At 39.2% G+C, this 15,519-nt stretch overlaps 1 protein-coding gene across 1 annotated transcript in view; it reads right to left on the bottom strand.

Annotated features, from left to right (window-relative positions):
* CNOT6L (CCR4-NOT transcription complex subunit 6 like) overlaps positions 1 to 15,519 on the bottom strand; it is a 44,537-nt gene that overhangs the window by 16,004 nt on the left and 13,014 nt on the right. The window contains exons 3-6 of the mRNA XM_083367155.1: positions 5,570 to 5,691; positions 4,100 to 4,286; positions 3,200 to 3,285; positions 141 to 230 (exon numbers count right to left, since the gene is read on the bottom strand). Of these exons, the coding sequence (XP_083223281.1) occupies positions 141 to 230; positions 3,200 to 3,285; positions 4,100 to 4,286; positions 5,570 to 5,691 (485 nt within the window). The remainder of the gene's footprint in view (positions 1 to 140; positions 231 to 3,199; positions 3,286 to 4,099; positions 4,287 to 5,569; positions 5,692 to 15,519) is intronic.

The following is a 15,519-nucleotide window of genomic DNA, read 5'->3' as shown; positions in this document are numbered from 1 at the left end:
GTGCAGAGAGCACACACATCCTTTTAGGAGGACTCTTTTGAGTGCAAAATTCTTCCCCTAGCAAAGCTTACCGTATCATAAGTAGGACAGATTGCTAGGCTCATCATTTTTTAAAGAATAAAATAAAAAAAATATCTTACCTGCTAGATTGTCAAGCATGTAGTTCAACAATTTACGTGTCCCATCTGGGTCCTGGTACAGGCTGAGAATATCTTGTGATAAAGGATTGCCTGGGATCAAAGCGAGATTTTTTTAAAAAAAGAAATGGCTTCCACAATAGTCTCAATTTGAATGAATTAGTTATTTACTGAAACAATCCTTAATTATCCTTAATCCTTTATTTATCTTGGAAGGCAAGTTAACTTAGTAGCCTATCTTTCAGTTCTAGAACAAACCAGAAAACCTCGTAGCATTTTCATTCCTAGGGAAGATACTTCATAAAGGCATCAGTGAACCAATAGAATAACAGATTTGGAAGGGACCTTAGAGGTCTTATAGTCCAGCCACTTGCTCAGGCAGGAAATCCTATAGCATTTCAGACAAATGGTTATCCAATCACTTCTTAAAAACCTCCAGTGTTGGAGCATTTACAACTTCAGGAGGCAGGTTGTTCCACTGGTTAATTGTTCTAACTGTCAGGAAATTTCTCCTTAGTTCTAGGCTGCTTCTCTCTTTGGTGAGTTTCCATCCGTTGCTTCTTGTCCTGCTTTCAGGTGCTTTGGAGAATAGCTTGACTCCCTCTTCTTTGGGGCAGCCCCTGAGATATTGGAACACTGCTATCATGTCACCCCCTCGTCCTTCTCTTCATTAAACTGGACATACCCAATTCCTGCAACCGTTCCTCCTATGTTTTAGCCCCCAATCCCGTAATCATTTCTGTTGTTCTTCTCTGCACTCTTTCTGGAGTCTCAACGTCTTTTTAATATCGTGGTGACTAAAACTGGATGCAGTATTCCAAGTGTGGCCTTAGCAAGGCATTGTGAAGTGACACTAACAGGAAAGTGTGGAGTTATTGTGAAACCCATTTTGGTACACAATCAGGACAGTAGGAAACAATTTCGCCATCACCCCATCATACGAAGAGGCTTATTTTTATTTTATTTATTTTAATTCCATTTATATCCCACCCTTCTCCAAAGACTCAGGGCGGCTTACAAGCTTAGCAGTAGCCTTCATTCTATGTATATGCCTGCTTATTAGGGCTTTCACACACACCCCAAGCGGCATTATTACAAAGTCAGCTTATTGCCCCCAACAATCTGGGTCCTCATTTTACCTACCTCGGAATGATGGAAGGCTGAGTCAACCTTGAGCCTGGTGGGATGCGAACCTGCACTAATTGCAGGCAGCTGGTGTTACTTAAGGAGGCATTAGCCCACTGCTCCACCAAGGCTCTATATATCTCAAACTCTATTTATCTGGCTCTGTGTTCCAAAACAGAGCCTCTCTGCTTTATTTTCTTAATGTTTAGGACTTTTTTTTTTAATTGATGGGGCTGGAACTAGAACAATTTGGGCAGAAGTCATCTTTACTCGATAAATGAAAAGGGCAGGTTTCAACGTTCTCCTATCTTTATCTGCAACTGGAGTTTTCAAAGTATTATTCAAAGGCAATTATGTCCTTGAAGACGTTCCTCTTGGTTTAGATTCTTTTTTAGGGGCTGATAACAGGTCAAAAACTTTGTCAGCACAATAAAATACGTAACTAGGAAACATAAGCAAACTGTGTTTGTGGGCTTCAAAGAGGCATTCCATTTGCCAACAGAACTTGCTCGTTTAAGGAAAATCTACCTGGCTGATCTTGCTTGTAATAGGAGAACAAATTTCCCTGCCTGCTCTGCTACTCTATAACTGAGACTTAACTAAGTGTTTCTCCAGTTACACCTGATTCCTGGAAACTATAGGGACACAGGTTGAGGTTTTGGCAAGAATATAGATTTGTAGTGGTTAATGCTATTCTATAGACCCGTGGTGGTGAACCTATGGCACGCGTGCCAGAGGCGGCACTCAAGAAACCTCTCTGTGGGCACATGCGCTGTCGCCCCAGTCCTAGGCCTTTAGCTAGGTTTTATAAAACCCTTTTGCTTTAGGTCACCGCCGCTGTGTGGGGAAAAAAAAAGGTTCAATCAATCAATTTCAACTTCTCGCGGGGAAAAAAAAAGACCTCGCAAAGTTGGAATTGATTGAACTTTTTAGTCCCAGTCTGCCATTACCACAGCAGCCACGTCCGCCCAATTGGCCACACCCATCCAATGGGCCACGCCCACCCGACACCCAACGATACATAAGTGGGTTTTGGGTTGCAGTTTGGGCACTCAGTCTTTAAAAGGTTTGCCATCACTGCTATAGACAGAGTAGCAAATTATTTTATAATTTATTTGTTTGGGGCTAAATTTAATTTAATATATTTTAACTTTTGTATACTGTACTTTAATTGCCCTGTTACACCGCCCTGAGTCCTTCGGGAGAAGGGCGGTATATAAATCTAATAAATAAATAAATAAATTGGGTGTGCCCAATTGGGCGGGCATGGCTGCTGTGGTAATGGCAGACTGGGTGGGACTAAAAAGTTCAATCAATTCCAACTTTGCGAGGTCTTTTTTTCCTCCCACGAGAAGTTGAAGTTGATTGATTGAACCATTTTTTTTTCCACACAGCGGCGGAGAACTAAAGCAAAAGGGTTTTATAAAACCCAGCTGAAGGCCTAGGACTGGGGCGACGGTGCATGTGCCCACAGAGAGGTCTCTGAGTGCCACCTCTAGCACGCGTGCCATAGTTTCGCCACCACGGGAATATAATATATAAGTATATACTACTGGTAGTCCTCGACTTACAACATATAAAGATAGTCCCAAGCAACCATTTGTTTAGCAACCAAAGTTACAAGGGCACCAGCAGGTATATATGATGATCACCTTTTGCAACCTTCTGTCCAGCAAAGCCAGATTCATTTGGCAACTCTGTTGCTAATTTAACAACTGCAGCGACTCACTTAACAACTGTGATGATAAAGGTCGTAAAATGGGACAAAAATCACTTAACAACTCTCTTGCTTAGCAATGGAAATTTTGGGCTCCATTGTGGTTGTAAGTCGAGGACAAGAGGTATTGCCTCCAAGAGGTTAACAGAGGAAAAGTCAGACAAAAGGGGAATCGGAGCGACTTAAGCACCCAAAAATATATTTCTTACTACCCTTTTACCTTTCAGTCCTAGGGTTTGTAGCTGGAAGAGCCGTCCAAGTTCATAAGGCAAAACTCGTAGCAAATTGTTGTTTAAAAGCAATTCCCTAAAACCAGAGTAAATTATTTAATAAAGGCAGTTTAAAAGAGGTTTACACATCTGCACTCATTGTGATACTTTTTCAAGTGGTGAGTTGGAAAACATGAAGAGAGCATCAGAGCGTCTGCGTTAGTATAATCGGCCCACTTCCAGATCAACCATTTCTGAGGATAATGGTATATCGCTGGTGCCGGATCATAATGTGTATAGGCAAATTAACAATTTCTGTTTACAATTTGCTACCACAATGGGTCAACCAAAAAGTGAAGGAAGTCCACAAACGTGGCCAAGACTGTGGGCTTCAGACTAACCTTTATTTCAGATTGAAATAAAGGATCAGATAAAGAAGGACAAAATATTAGAAGAATTCTTGTCCGGTTTTTAGAAGATTTTTTTTAAAAAAATACCTTTGCCTCTGGAACAGTAGCAGAGCTTGTTTTTCAAGATCATAAACATCCTGACTTGGACGTTCAGAAATTATTAAAGCTTTTGAAAAAGTACTTTTACAGATATTAGGCTCATTCCAGAAGTACATAAAAATGCCAGAATGGCAGAGGAAAAACTATTATCCAAAATAAGAGTCCCAAGTTGAGTTTTCTACCATATGTGGTGACATTTATCCATCGCTTGAATCAACTTATTCCTCCTTCCCCAATGCTCTTGATCATATTATGCCAAGGAGCATAAATTTCAAAATATTACTACTCCACCCAAAAATTATGCAAAAAGAAAAGTACAAAAATTCTTGCATCAATACAGTAGCCAAGACAACAGCAGCAAAAACTCTTTTTGAGATTACTGCTGAAGAGAATTCAACTCACCTGAGAGAAACCATGTTTCCTAGTTCTGCTGGTAAACTTCGGAGTTTGTTGGATGAGAGATCCAGGTATAGTAGATTATGAAGCTTGGCAATATCAGGTGGAATGCGAGTCAAATAGTTGTCATTGAGGTGGAGAGCAGTCAAGTGGGTTAATGACCAAAGTGATGTACTTAAATTGCGCACTCTACCTAAAATCAGAAACAGGTAGAGAGAGTTAAGAGGTTTTTTCCTACAAGCTCAACAAATATACTTAATTTTGCAATTGCAACAAAACATACCGATCATGTACCAAATAATGATTTCAAGCTCCTATTCAGTATGAAAATAACATATATCTATATCTATATCTATATCTATATCTATCTATCTATCTATCTATCTATCTATCTATCTATCTAATCATAAGTTGGTGCAGGTATGTAGGTCTTGGTGTATTTGCGTCTTTTCCCGTGTAGGATTGAAGGTGTCTTGGCGACGTTTCAGTGAGGTCACACTCGTCATCTTCAGGCTGGTGTCTTCGGCTTTGGCACAAAGCCGAAGACACCAGTCTGAAGATGACGAGTGTGACCTCGCCGAAACGTCGCCACGGGAAAAGACCCGAAAACACACACACACACACACACACACACACACACACACACACGCCTTTGTGAAAGAGTGTCAAACTAGCTAAACAAAGAATTATCTTGAATCAAAAAATTTTATTGGTTAGCTGAAGAGGCAAAATTTGTATTTCTTCCAGGCGGAGATGTCAAGACCAAAGAATTAAATATTAACAATTGCCTTTTTTTACAAAAACACGTAATTTTTTAAAAAAATATTCTCTGCGCATTTGGATTAAAATTAAGTATTTAAGAAGGATGCATTTAAAGTTACGCATCTGAGTAGGAAAAATGAAAGTTACAAATGCAGGATAAGGGAAACCCAGCTTGGCAATACAGGAAGACTTTGACTTACAACTAGTTGCTTTGAAATTGTGATGGACCAAAGAAAAGGTACTTACGACCCGGTATCGAAGCTCTGGCGGCCACCACCATCACCCCAGTCACATGACTGCATTTTGAATGCTTGGCTACCATCCCACATTAACGGCCATATGTAGTATCCCATAGTCACATGACTGTTTACTTCGCTTCAAACAAAACAATGTGCATTGTGGACAATGGGTTCGCTTAACAACCGCAGCATTTGCTTAATGACTGCAGATTTGCTTAATGACCGTGGCAAGTCACTTAATGATCACCGCCAAAAAAATAAAAATCCCAGTCAATTACAAAGCAACCTGCATGTCTTTTGACGTAACTCCCAATTCAATTATGGTCGTTAAGTTGAGGACTACCTGTATAAAAAGGATCTGCTAAAAACACACATGATCCCTCGAAAAGCTTTTTTAATAGGAGCATAGAGTGCAGATCACAGGGAGTTAATTGTTCTACTTTCCTTTGATCTGGTCGTTTATCGAATTCCTTACCCGAGATTTCCAACTCTGCCCAGTGGGACTTCTTCCCATTGGCTACCTCTTCTGCTGACATGATGGTATATATTCTGCGAGGATCTGGAGGGTCATATTTTTCCTTTGGCATCCCTGTTAGTCTGAAAGAGGCGGCAGGACATTATTACAGTGAGCAAGCAATAATAAACATTTTTTTCATTGTTAAATGACTCATAAGCATGACAGTTAACTGGAGTACAATATGGAATAAAAAGTTGGTTTGCTACAAAATGCTGCCCTGAAAATTAAGCTAGACATAATGGGAGCCACTCCCTCGTCTTAAAAAGTTGTACTTATTACTACAGGTAATCCTCGACTGTTCATTTAATGACCAAAGTTGTAGCAGCACTGAAAAAAGTGACTTACGATCGTTTTTTAAACATTTATGACCGTTACAGCAACAGGCCACGTGATCAAAATTCAGACATTTGGCAACCGACTCATATTTATCACGGTTGCAGTGTTATGAAGTCACCTTTTGCCACCTTCAATAGAGAAGCCAGATTCACTTAACAACTGTGTTACTGACTTAACAGCTGCCGTGATTCACTTAACCATGGGGCAAGAAATGCCCCGCATAGCAAAATGTGGCAAAACTCACTTAACATCTGTCTCACTTAGCGACAGAAATTTTGGGCTCAACTGTGGTTGTAAGAGGAGGATTACCTTTACTACGCTATCCATTCTGGACAGGCTTGGAAAAGCTTACAAAACAGTGACTGCATGAAAAACAGTTATGCTGTAGTAAAAGAATCGGTCCAGCTCAACCTAACAAACCCCTGAAGGTCTTATCAATTACCCAGGTTTTTAATGGCTCTTTTGAAACCCAACAGGCATGAAGAAATCTTTTATGTGAAAGCAAACCGATCCATTAAAGCAGGGGTCCCCCACCCCCCCAGTCCGTGGACCAGTACTGGGCCGTGGAATGCCAGCAACCGGTCCGCACAAACAAGCAAAGCCCCATCCGCGGGATGCAGGCAGCACACAAAACCACGCCCCCTCCGGTCCGCGGAAAAACCTCTCTCCACGTAACCGGTCCCTGGTGCCCAAACGGTTGGGGACCTCTGCATTAAAGAGAGGGCCGCCACTGAGAAAGTCCTATTCTGGGTACCAGCAGACAAAACTCCCTTTGGTAGCAAGACCGTCAACAAGCTGTAATCTCGACGTTTCGTTGTCAGACAGATTTTATTCTTTAACAAATTCATTTGTCGCCCATCTTGCAGTTCAAGGCAAGGTTCATTTTGGAGCGGATAGGTTTGAAGATATGGAGAAATACCCCAATGGTAAAGAATATACCTAGACGGATGGTGGGCCTATCAACAAAAAGGGGACATTGGTGACCAGTTCAAAACAGTATTTTGGAAAAGAGACCATTGCAATCGGATGGCCTATCTGGATTGTTTTGTTTAAAATATTTTCCCTTAATTTCGTTATGATATCACCGTGTACGATCTTCTGTGGGATATTGCTGTTATTGCATTTTAAAAACAGTATATCACTTTGAAGCTTAAGTGCACGGAAAAAATGATACAGAAACAATTTTAATAAATAATGCATGGGTATAATTTTATACTCTTTAGCTATCCAATGGATTTGATTTTTAAGGCCATCTTCACATGGAAATACTACTATCATATCTAACTAAGTAAATACTTCTGAAGTAAAAATAGAACAAGCAAAAGTTTGGTCAATACCTTCCTCTAAGACTAAGTATATATATTATGGTACTGTATATCTAACCATCCACCTACAAACAAATTAAAAGGCTTGATAGTATTATCTCATGCCTAAAAGATGAGTAACATGAAGCAAAAATGATAAATCTATTGCAAGTAACTTTTATGGGTAATTTACTTTTTCAAAAATCTGCTATCTCTATAGAAATGCTATTCTGTGGCAATTTAATTAGAGTCATTAAGGTTTTTTTCCTCAAAATAGAAGCATTAATTTCCTAAAAATACTAACTGCTTTTTCCTTAGAGATTTTTATTTTTATTTTGCCACCCAGAAGTGTTCTAAATTAATACTTAGGGTAAATTAAGGCTTTCAATTATGAAATATAGCACATAATTAATTACACATAACAATGACAAAAGCTGGTATGAAGTATTTATGTTTAGAACAGCAATGTGGACTTTTAGAAGAGGAGAAGTCTATTTTTCTGCATTTAAGTTGGAAAAGAAATAAAGTAGGAACATGAAATAAACTTGAAATGAGGAATTTCAAAATCAGGAATCCTTTGCTTGATTTTACAAATCCAGATAATCCTCAATTTATGACCACAACTGAGCCCAAAATTTCAGTTGCTAAGTGAGACATTTGTTAAGTGAATGTTACCTCATTCTACGACCTTTTTTGCCACAGCTGTTAAGTGAATCACTGTAATTGTTCAGTTAGTAACACAGTTGTTAAGTGAATCTGGTTTCCCCATTGATTTTGCTTGTCAGAAGGTTGCAAAAGGTGATTGCATGTTCCTGGGATATCTGACAAGCAACCGTTCATAAAAATGAGTCAGTTGCCAAGCATCTGAATTTTGATCATGTGATTATGGGGATGCTGTAATGGTTGTAAGTGTGAAAAATAGTCATGTCACTATTTTCAATGCTGCTGTAACTTCTAATGGTCACTAAACGAACTGTTGTAAATCAAGGACTACCTTTATAGTCATGTGAGACCAGACTGTGGCCACAGATTCCCTTAAGCAAATTAAATTTTATTTATTTATTTATTTATTAAAGTTTATTTCATGTTCCTACTTTATTTCTTTTCCAACTTAAATGCAGAAAAATAGACTTCTCCTCTTCTAAAAGTCCACATTGCTGTTCTAAACATAAATACTTCATACCAGGCTAGATTCAGAATTAGGATATGCTGCTATGTTTGTTTTTTTTAAAAAAGTATTTCTAAGGGTTAATGCTCTTCGCCCTAGTCAACAATACATGCTTACTACATTCCAACACAAACTTTTCAATGAATTTTATGCACAGTGGCCCTATTTGGCTGACACACAAAACTACATGAGCACAATATATACCTTAGCAACTGGCATTTGTACACAGTGAAGACAAAGCTACACCCCAGGCTATAGATTTACAAGGGCATCCTTCAAAACACAAGCTGCCAAAAGAGTTGCATTTCAGTATGAAGCAAATTGTATCAAGGACAAAAGGAGTGGGTGGATTGTTTTCTTAAAATAGCCAACCTTCTGGATCTAACCATTACCGCTACAGTCAAATCCTCTTTTCCATACCACTTCAGAGGAACAACAGTTCCACCCAAATGCGAACTTTACAAAAGGTTTAAGAAATGGAACACATAAAAATCCAGTCCTGCAACCAAACTTAGCATTATTACCTTATGCAATCCACCCTTTAATGCTTGGCACAAGTAACACTGGGTGCGTGTGCTTTAATCCATGAGCTGGTAACATTTTACAGGTAGTCCTTGACTTATGACTACAATTGAGCCTACAATTGTATGACCCTGATTGCATGACCCTGGGACACTGCAACTGTCACAAATATGAGCCAGTTGCCAAGCATCCAAATTTTGATCACCTGAACATGGAGATGCTGCAACGGTCGTAAATGTGAAAAATGTCATAAGTCACTTTTTTCAGCGCTGTTGTAATTTTGAACCGTCACTGAATGAACTGTTGTTAAGTAGAGAACTACCTATACTATTTATTATATCATATACAAGTAATCCTCAATTTACAATCAGTTGCTTACCAACCATATGACAGATCTCCAAAAAGGTGGTCACAGCCTGGATTTGAAATTCTGATGGCCACGCCCCCTCCATGGTCATGTGACCACATTTTTGGCACTTGGCAACCAATCTGCATTTATGACCATTTATAGCAGTCACATGACCATGATTTGCAACTTTTTTTTTTACAGGAAACCAGCATTTACCCACTGTGGACGATAGTTACACTTAATGACTATGGCATTTAACTGCCACAAAAAAAAAAGATGTACAATTGAATGTGGTCATGTCTGAACCGCTTAATGATTAGCACAACTTAGATAACTGAGTTCTGAATTATGGTCATAAATCGAGGACTACCTGTACCATTCTAATTCAATTTTTGATGGCTTAGAGCAGAGGTCCCCAACCTTTTGGGCACCAGGGACTGGTTACGTGGAGAGATGTTTTTCCGCGGACCGGAGGGGGCATGGTTTTGTATGCTGCCTGCATCCCGCGGATGGGGCTTTGCTTGTCTGTGCGGACCGGTTGCTGGCATGCCCCAGACGGGTACTGGTCCATGGACCGGGGGTTGGGGACCCCTGGCTTACAGAAAACAAACACCATCTCAATGTGAAATGCATCTATTTTGCATGAAAAAAATGTTTGTCAATCCAAATCTTTCAACTTAAATGACCTTAGGTAGAAGGTCAAAGAAAGCTTTCCACCTCACACAGCCTGGAGAATTGTCATCTCTGAAACGATATTTCTATTAAATTCAGATGCACAAGCATTTGGATCTCACGTTTTACCATCTTAAGAGCTCCACCTGATAATTCAATCTATTTTTTCATCTTGCTCTCAACGAGTTATTGCAAGGCACAAAGACATCTTAACCTTTTGAGACAGCTTGGAAATTTCCAACTGCTATAGCACGCAACCATTGGAACTATTGCAGTCTTAGATCCCCAATTGTTATTAGACTACAACTTTCCTCACCCTAAGAACTGGGGTGAAGGGGGTTGATGTCTAAAGTGACATGGAGACCTGAAGCTACAAAGATTTAAGCCGGACAGTAAATACGTATTTCATTAGCTTTATATAGGCCAAGCTCAAAATTGCATATTTCCAGGGACATAATCTTCTAAAGAGTAGCTCCAATGCTTGCTTATCAGAAATCTGGATCCTCTGGGAAAAGCTTTTTCCACAAGGCACGGGGCAGTTATGAAAAGAAGCTGCCAAAAAAAACTGAATTATTTTCTTAAGGACTTTAAAGAATTTCTTCCTAAGGTTTCCTCTTGCAAGTTTCAAACAAGCTCTGACTATTGTAATACCTTTTTTAGTAATTTTATGCTAGGCCAAGTATTAATTTTTATTTTCTACTCTTGATGTACACTTTTAAAATTGTTATGGCACAGTGGTATCTCTTCCAAATAAAACAGTGGTGCAGGAGCTTCTATTTGTAGATTTCAAATTGAATGTATAAATGGAGATGTCCTAGGCTGTGCTTAGCAGCCATACATTTGACATTGACCTAAAGGATTGAATTTGTAATGTAAGCAGACTTTGCCACTTCATTTTACATTAGAAAATTAAAGTGGTGCAAAACCTTGTAACTGAAATATTAATAAAATATGTGGGAAACTGGCTTGGTAGCCAGTTTGTTCCTACATTATAAGGTAAAGGTAAAGGTTCCCCTGCACATGCGTGCTAGTCGTTTCCAACTCTAGGGGCAGGTGCTCATCTCCGTTTCAAAGCCGAAGAGCCAGCGCTTGTCTGAGGACGTCTCCGTGGTCATGTGGCCGGCATGACTAGACGCCAAAGGCGCACGGAACGCTGTTACCTTCCCACCGTAGTGGTCCCTATTTTTCTACTTGCATTTTTACGTGCTTTCGAACTGCTAGGTTGGCAGAAGCTGGGATGAGCACAAGGCGCTCACTCTGTTACGCGGCACTCAGGATTCGACCCGCCAAACTGCCAACCTTCTGATTGACAAGCTCAGCGTCCTAACCCACTGAGCCACATTATACATAGCCATAAATACATTGCAATGACTAAAACTCTTTCTCCCTCCTTCTTTGATACTGTTCCCATCGATGTTTTTTTTTTTAAATTGGATTTATATACCACCCTTTCCCGAAGGACTCAGGGCGATGTTTGTGAAAAGCCCACCTTGAACAATTTATAGCAAATATAATAAACAATAAATAGTTCTTGGGGGGGGGAAGCCCTTGTAGCCTGTTGGATCAGAGTTATATTACCTTCCAGTAAACAGTCAGAAGTGGATATGAGCTATTCTGGGGACATAACTTCTTAATTGACAGGACTCAATGGAAGAGAAGAAATATACGATAATTACTTCTCAGCAAAGAATAATTTCATCAAAAAGCAACTTGAAAACTGTAAGACCAAATGTATTAGATAGCCAACCTTAGTTTTGCCAGTTTGGAGACCAACCTGATTTTTAGAGCTAGCTTTAATTATTTATCTTAAAGAAATATGCTGTGTATTGTACTGGCCTTGAGATGCCTCTAGCACAACTCTTAGGTCAGTAAGATAGAGAGAATATGAACTTCAGCCCACAATCCTGTTTATGTTTTATGCAATCTTCAGCCAGCGGTATTATCAGCATGTGTGGGGTCCTTGATGCTCTCAGCTTGGTTATCTTGCAGATGTTCTGCTGAGAGCACCAAGGATACAATATCGGTACAATATCAGCATGTGGTTTGCATTCACTGAAAAATTCTGGAGACCACTGTTTTCAATCTACAAACTGTAATTAATCGTGCTTATGCTATAATGACAGAATATGAAAAAAAATCTCAATAACGATGCTTAGTTATTGAGATGCCTAGGACTAGTCAACTTGTAGCATTTTTATATCAGTTGGTATTTTCCTTAAAAGTTTTTCGTACTTCCTTGGAGAAAACAATGTGAACTTGATTATAATTATAATAATACTTTATTGTCAAAGTACAACATGTGTACATTGAGATTAGCTGAGCCTCCCCCCCCCCGTGCTCTCTCCCCCCAACACACAGTGACAACAAACCCTCCATCCTACCACACCATGTGAACCAACTATACCACACACCGGCCTCCCAGGTCAATTCTGCATAAGATTATGTCCCATTTAAAAGCCTAACAGCCCACGGATAAAAGCTATTTTTCAGCCTGTTGGTACGGCTGGCTATATTCCTATATCTCCTACCGGATGATTATGATAGAATCAGGCTTATTCTCCATTTATTCTTTATTATCTATATGGGACTGCCCTTGAAGGCCACACAGAAGCTTCAACTGATCCAGAATGAAGCAGTGCATGCACTGATGGACATAGCCTCCAAATGCCTATGTAACATCTCTGCTTCGCAAGCTGCATTGGTTGCCAGGTAGAATCAAGGTGCTGATTGTTACCTATAATATTCTACGTGGCATTGGTCCTGGCTATTTGCAGGAACTCCCATTTCCTTTAGTATCTGCCTGGCCAATTTGATCAAACATCAAACCTATAAGGAATGCAGTGTAGTAACTGCATAGTTACATATATATTTTTGCAAGAAATATGTATAATTATGTATGGTAATATATGTGCCTGTGTAAGAAGAGGAATTTGTGACTATCTACTTGCTTTGGAGCTAGAATCCCAAGCAATCCTAAACAGCATAGTACATGACAAAGAATAGCAGAAAATACAGTTCAACGACATCCAAAAAGCCAGAGTGAACTTAACTAATCTAAGCAAACAGACTACAGAAAAGATTTTCCTTGTCATGTACTTCTATACGGAGCTATTCCAATTAATAAATCTGGTATGCATTAATTCTATGTTGTGGCCATTTAGTTCTATCCTGTTTATTTTGGTCTGTGAGAGGAAAAAGGCATTCATAAACCCCCGGGACTTTTCACAGACATCAAATTTCCCCACTTTTTTTTTTTTTACTCTCAGTACTTTGAAAGGACTGCTGCAACTTTAAGTGAGAGCTTCAATGATCTGATTTTTCATAACATAAAATCTGGATGGGATTACAAAAAAGATCATAAAGTGATTTGTACATCCGCATTATCAGACTGAGAGAGCCAAAGCAATAGGGGTGATTAGCTGGCAGTTAGTTGGCTGGTCTATAAATCAAGGTTTTGTGCCCATAAAAGCTGGCATGTGAAATGATTTCTGTTCCAAAGACATTAAATATTTCTGTAAATTCAGTGTCAGGTCACCAAGTTATTGCAAGGCTGTTCCTGGGGTCAAAACAAGCTCCTCAGCTACAAACTGTTCTTTAAAAGCACAGATTAGATAACTATTTTAATATATTATAGAATAGACTGTTTCTACAATATATCTATGGGACGCGGTGTGGCTCAGTGGGTTAGGATGTTGAGCTTGTCGATCAGAAGGTCGGCAGTTTGACGGGTCGAATCCCGAGTGCCGCGTAACAGAGTGAGCGCCTGTTACTCGTCCCGGCTTCTGCCAACCTAGCAGTTCGAAAGCACGTAAAAATGCAAGTAGAAAAATAGGGACCACTACGGTGGGAAGGTAACAGCGTTCCGTGCGCCTTTGGCGTCTAGTCATGCCGGCCACATGACCACGGAGATGTCCTCGGACAAGCGCTGGCTCTTCGGCTTTGAAACGGAGATGAGCACCGGCCCCTAGAGTCGGAAACGACTAGCACGCATGTGCGGGGGAACCTTTACCTTTACCTTACAATATATCTGTCATGTTGACTTTATTAAATATAGACAGATTTAGGCTGCTACATGAATTGATGCCTATAATACAGTCTTACACACAATTGCTCAACAACCTATTCATCAGATACCTTCAATTTATGATTTTATAACCCCTTTTTACTTAACCCAAGTATAAGCTACTGAATCTGCGTATCAACAAAACTGAGTGGCTCTTTCATTTGTTTTTCATTTGCTCAGATTTCTTGGAATGAACAGGACTTTGAAACCGGAGCAGCTTATTGCAAGAAACAAAACGATGTGCACACAAACAAGTCTTCATTCAGTTATTTGCCGTAGTGAAAATCTGTAAAATACACCATTACAATTTTCCTTCCTCTTTAAAAAGATTATAGGACAAAAAAAATCAAGAAATGTAATTTTATTACACTCTAAAGCAGATGGCAAAGGAACTTATGGCAGGATCATATGATACTTTCACAAGTGTGTAATAATAATTCATTCTACACTGTCATAGATCCACACAGAATTTGGAACAGATCCAAGGAGCCTTCATATAAACAGGTTTTGACTTGCCTTGCAAACTCTTTCTCCAACATTCCCAAATCTCACACTGCCAAACATTTCAGCTATGTTGAGAAAAGCAATACGTAAGTATATTCAAGCAAGCTTTTAAAGCTATTTCTGAACAAGGAAAGAGCCCTCTATTTTATACCTGCAGTCACAAGACAGAAAGCTCTCATCGTAACAAACTCTTAATACATTTCCTTAATCAAAATTTCTTTAAAATATTGCCAATTAACAACTATTGCTTGCCATTGCTAATCAGGCTACTGGAAGGTATTCTGTCACCTGTGAATAATGCTGTCTCTGAGAAAATGTTTTTCATCCCAAGTTCTGCCAGGCCTCAGAAACTCAGTTTTAGAATTATACATAACAGCAATGATCAGACACAAATTTATAATTCAAAACTCCTTTTGACATCCAGTCAAAATAAGAAATTTCTACTGCATTATAGAATAAATAACCTCTAGCTTAAAAACAACAGATACTAAGAAATTCATCTGATGAGCTGAAAACTTTAAAAGTGTACGTACATGACAAAGAGAAATGCCTCGAAGTGAGATGGGCAGCAAACAAATGTAATACACAAAGGATCTCTTTAACAAGACTCAAGCATTCTGAAATGTGTGTCTAAATTTAAAAACTTCATACGTATGGCATAATCAATTCTGGCTCCTAAAATTAATCTAGTTTTCCTTTACAAAACTCTAATCTTCTGTAAGTATTTTATAAAGATGAGAGAATAAATACAAAAACCACAAAAGGATTTCAAATAGCCATATTGTGTCGCCTACAATTTTCATCATCTTGAAGCTCCTACACAGCAAAGGATAATTGTCCAAACTAACCTCTGTGCCATACCAACTCAGTTGAAAAGTACCGGTCACTTGATGATGAAGCCAACAGGAAAGGGTTGCTTCTACTAGAAAAAAGTAGAATCAAAAGTAGAAAAGGCAGGACTTAAAAGCTTCTTCTTGTCCTATCAAACAA

The sequence above is a fragment of the Vipera ursinii genome (genome assembly GCF_947247035.1).
Source record: "Vipera ursinii genome assembly, chromosome: 7".
NCBI classification, from domain to species: Eukaryota; Metazoa; Chordata; class Lepidosauria; order Squamata; family Viperidae; genus Vipera; species Vipera ursinii.
The sequence above is the reverse complement of the archived record's forward strand: the minus strand, read 5'-3'. Positions and strand labels throughout refer to the sequence as shown.